The sequence below is a fragment of the Aplysia californica genome, unplaced genomic scaffold, assembly GCF_000002075.1.
Source record: "Aplysia californica isolate F4 #8 unplaced genomic scaffold, AplCal3.0 scaffold00011, whole genome shotgun sequence".
Taxonomy (NCBI): Eukaryota; Metazoa; Mollusca; class Gastropoda; order Aplysiida; family Aplysiidae; genus Aplysia; species Aplysia californica.
The window spans coordinates 2516528-2519984 of record NW_004797281.1 but is presented as its reverse complement, the minus strand read 5'-3'; the positions used below and the strand labels follow the sequence as shown (position 1 = coordinate 2519984).

General features: G+C 46.2%; 1 protein-coding gene across 1 annotated transcript; it reads left to right on the top strand.

Moving 5' to 3' along the window:
• The first annotated feature begins 462 nt into the window (after positions 1-462).
• LOC101854061 (small conductance calcium-activated potassium channel protein-like) lies at positions 463-3418 on the top strand. The gene is made up of 2 exons (XM_005090001.3): positions 463-1550; positions 2104-3418. The coding sequence occupies exons 1-2, from the start codon at positions 1178-1180 to the stop codon at positions 3288-3290; spliced, it is 1560 nt and encodes a 519-aa protein (XP_005090058.2). The 5' UTR covers positions 463-1177; the 3' UTR covers positions 3291-3418.
• The last annotated feature ends 39 nt before the right edge of the window (positions 3419-3457 follow it).

The following is a 3457-nucleotide window of genomic DNA, read 5'->3' as shown; positions in this document are numbered from 1 at the left end:
TGAGAAAGTAAGAGTGAGAGACAGAACGACAGACAGAGACAGAGACGGAGAGAGAAAGGAGGTCACCCTCTTGTATCTGTGTATTTTTGTGTCTGTGTGTGTGGGCGGATTATTGGGGGTTGGAGGGGGGGTGGGTGCTGTGGAGACAAGCAGACGCACACCACAGAAGTGGGAACGGTACATTACTACGTATGCGTTGACTCGTGTATTTATCAGTACGTGTGTGTATATTTTTAATATACGTTGTATTAACATTGTGTATGTGTGTATCCGTGAGTGTTCATGTATCTAAAGAAATAAACAAAGGTGTGTGTGCATGTGTGTGTGTGTTCATGTGTGTGTGTGTGTGTGTGTGTGTGTGTGTGTGTGTGTGTGTGTGTGTGTGTGTACATGTATGTTAGTGTTAGTATTGTCCATGTGTGTGTTTGTTGGTGGAGTCAATCGTCGAGCTTGACCAACGCGCAGAGATGTGGGTCTCCCGTCTATCGTTACCTTTGGCCAGGAGTACTTTGTCTTTTATGGGACAAGTGAAATATTACTCCCGACTATGTGTTTACCAGAGGGACCAAGTGATCTGCTTATTAAATAACTTAGCTTCTTTTCAAGATGCCTCCAACTACATGAATAAAAATTCCGAGCCTTCGAGGTATAACTGTGTATGTTTGGCGCTTCCTATCGATATTAATGGGTACATTCGCACTTTCGTAATAATATAATATGGAGGTTGGGTCTAGCCAGTCACTGAACGACATGGCGTAAGTTCACAATGCAAGAAAACTCCGTCATCTTTTTTACATAACCATAGTTTAGTATTAAGCTGTGGAAATAATGTTGGATGGGTCGTATTTCTTCTATATGTCAACATCGCTTGAAACATGCGTGTAGGATGTGTGAGGTGTGTCAAATGCACCTCCATAACGCTGAATATTTGTTAAGGCACCAACACTCGAGTATTTGTTGTTTTGGAATGTTGAAAATATTAAACAAAAGTGGTTATTGTATGCATTTTGCTGGTTTTCTAACTGCTAAACGTTTTGAAACGAATATTATTATTAGTTTTCCCTCAGATCAGAAACGGATTCCGCTAGTTTCCCGGAGATTGGCTGATGTTTTGCAGTTTGAGCCCACTTTTGCCAGCACTACTATTATATATAGATCATAGCCTGTTAATGGTGAAATGTGGCGTTACCGGCTGCACTCGTCCTCACATAAAGCTGCCTTTCATACGATCTCATTGATAGCGTGGCCTACCTCACAGTTGTTTTCTTTCTCTTCCAGGCAAGCCCACAAGAGGATGAGTACCATCATAGAGGACCCGGCAATCCCATTGGTTGGGATGAACGGCAAGCGAGGGAGCGTGGGCAGGGGCGGGGCTTTGCAGAGGATGTACACCACACGTTCGATGAGCAGGTCTGAGGGCGGGGCTAGCATCACGCCGAAGAAGCCCAACCCCAAGTTTGAGAACGTGGGCATCCGTCTGGCACTGAGGAAAGAGCTCTATGCCAAAAGAAAGAAAATCTGCGATGCTTCTTTAGCCATGGCTTTGGTCGGTAAGACATTATTGGAGACCTACTTTACAGTTTAGGCCAGTACTTGCTGACCTGCATAATATCAACCACATGTGGGTAGTTTGGTAATTTTGGTGGGCTGTGGAGATCAGTTGGATAGAGAAAGATACCATTTTAATGTCCCGCTGGAAATGTCCCTGGATGAAGAACAATCTCAGTAAAAACTTATCATCCCTGAACGTTAGGTGAACTTGGGCAATAGTTAGAAAGAATCTAGAAGCTAAACGTTCAATGGCTTTTTGTGCGAAAATAAACACTCAAAGAAAATGATTGATCTTCATGGCTTCTTCCTGGATACATGAATGCGTGTAGTCTAGATAAGAAATGGATTATCTGATTAACATTAGTTTTCCTACAAAACGTATGATTTTTATACACACTTTCTTTGTTCCTTGATATACATCGTATTCATATAAGCGCTCTATACCAAACGAATATTATATAAGCTTTAAGGGATTTACATCTTTGACTTGATTACTGAGAATAAAGCCAACACTTAACAACAACAATGTCTGGTTTTATTTCATGACCACAGGCATCGTTCTGATGATCGTGGAGACGGAGCTGGCAGCCGCCGAGGTCATACGACGAACGGACATAACTTCTATCTTCCTCAAGATGTGTGTGACCGCTTCCACCGTGGCGCTGCTCATCTTCATCTTTATGTACCACAAAATGGGCGTGCAACTCTTCACCGTCAACAACAGCATGGACAATTGGCGTCTGGCTATGAGGCCGCGCCGGCTGCTCTCCGCTTTGGCTGAAGCTGTCATCTGCATCGTTCACCCTATACCTGGGGAGTATTACATCTCGTGGTACACCACGGAGTCGGACGGGAACCTCTCGGATAAGCCTGTACAAGTTCCGCTAGACGTTATTCTGTCTCTGCCCATGTTCCTGAGGCTTTACCTCGTGTGTAGATTCCTCATGCTGCACAGCAGGCTCTACCAAGACGCCAGTTGTCAGAGTCTCGGCGCACTTAACAGAATTCACTTTAACTTTCGGTTTATCTTCAAGTCGTTTATGGCTCTGTATCCGGACTACTTTCTGGCGGTTTTCATGGTCTCGCTGTTTATCATCACCAGCTGGACTCTCAGACTCTGCGAGATGTACAACGACGCTTTCCACGCCCGTGTCCATGGCAACTTCCTCAACTCTATGTGGCTCATCGCCATCACGTTCCTCACTGTCGGATACGGAGACATCGTGCCCAACTCGTACTGCGGCCGGGGTATCGCTGTCGTCACGGGCATTATGGGAACGGGATGTACTGCACTGATCGTAGCGGTACTCGCTCGGAAACTAGAACTGTCACAGGCGGAAAAATACGTTCACGATTTCGTTCTAGAAATCGAAATCGGTAACAAACTCAAAATTGAAGCCGCGAACATCGTGAAAAACGGGTGGAAGCTGTACAAAATTCACAAACTTAGCAATAAGACGAGCGAAGACGAAAGGGTGGTACTGAGACTGCAGACGAAACTTCTCCACGCCATCTACAACATCCGAGAGTTAAAGAACCGGCGCCGTAGGCTGACGGATAACGCCGTGACCCTCGTGGAGGTCAGCAAGGCGCAGTCTGAGATGCACACTGGGATCGACCACGTCCGGATAAGGCAGATCGCCATGGAGGAGCGGATGAGCAGGATAGAGACGATGATGTCACAGATCTACGAGAAAGTGTGCGGGCCGGACCGCTCTCGTGGGGCGCCCACGGTTTGAGGCTGTGTGGGCGGTCACTGTGCCCCGCTCGCGCGCATACACGTGTCATCTCTCCTTCTTGTTTCTCTTTAATCTCTCTCTCTCTCTCTCTCTCTCTCTCTCTCTCTCTCTCTCTCTCTCTCTCTCTCTCTCTCCACCACTCCTTCGCACTACATCCCCACTTAACC

Bases quoted from the DNA above. Each gene is read 5' to 3' on its own strand.
- LOC101854061 (XM_005090001.3), top strand. From the start codon at position 1,178: ATGTGGCGTTACCGGCTGCACTCGTCCTCACATAAAGCTGCCTTTCAT. The intron at 1,551-2,103 runs GTAAGACATTAT...TCATGACCACAG, and splicing joins TTTAGCCATGGCTTTGGTCG to GCATCGTTCTGATGATCGTG.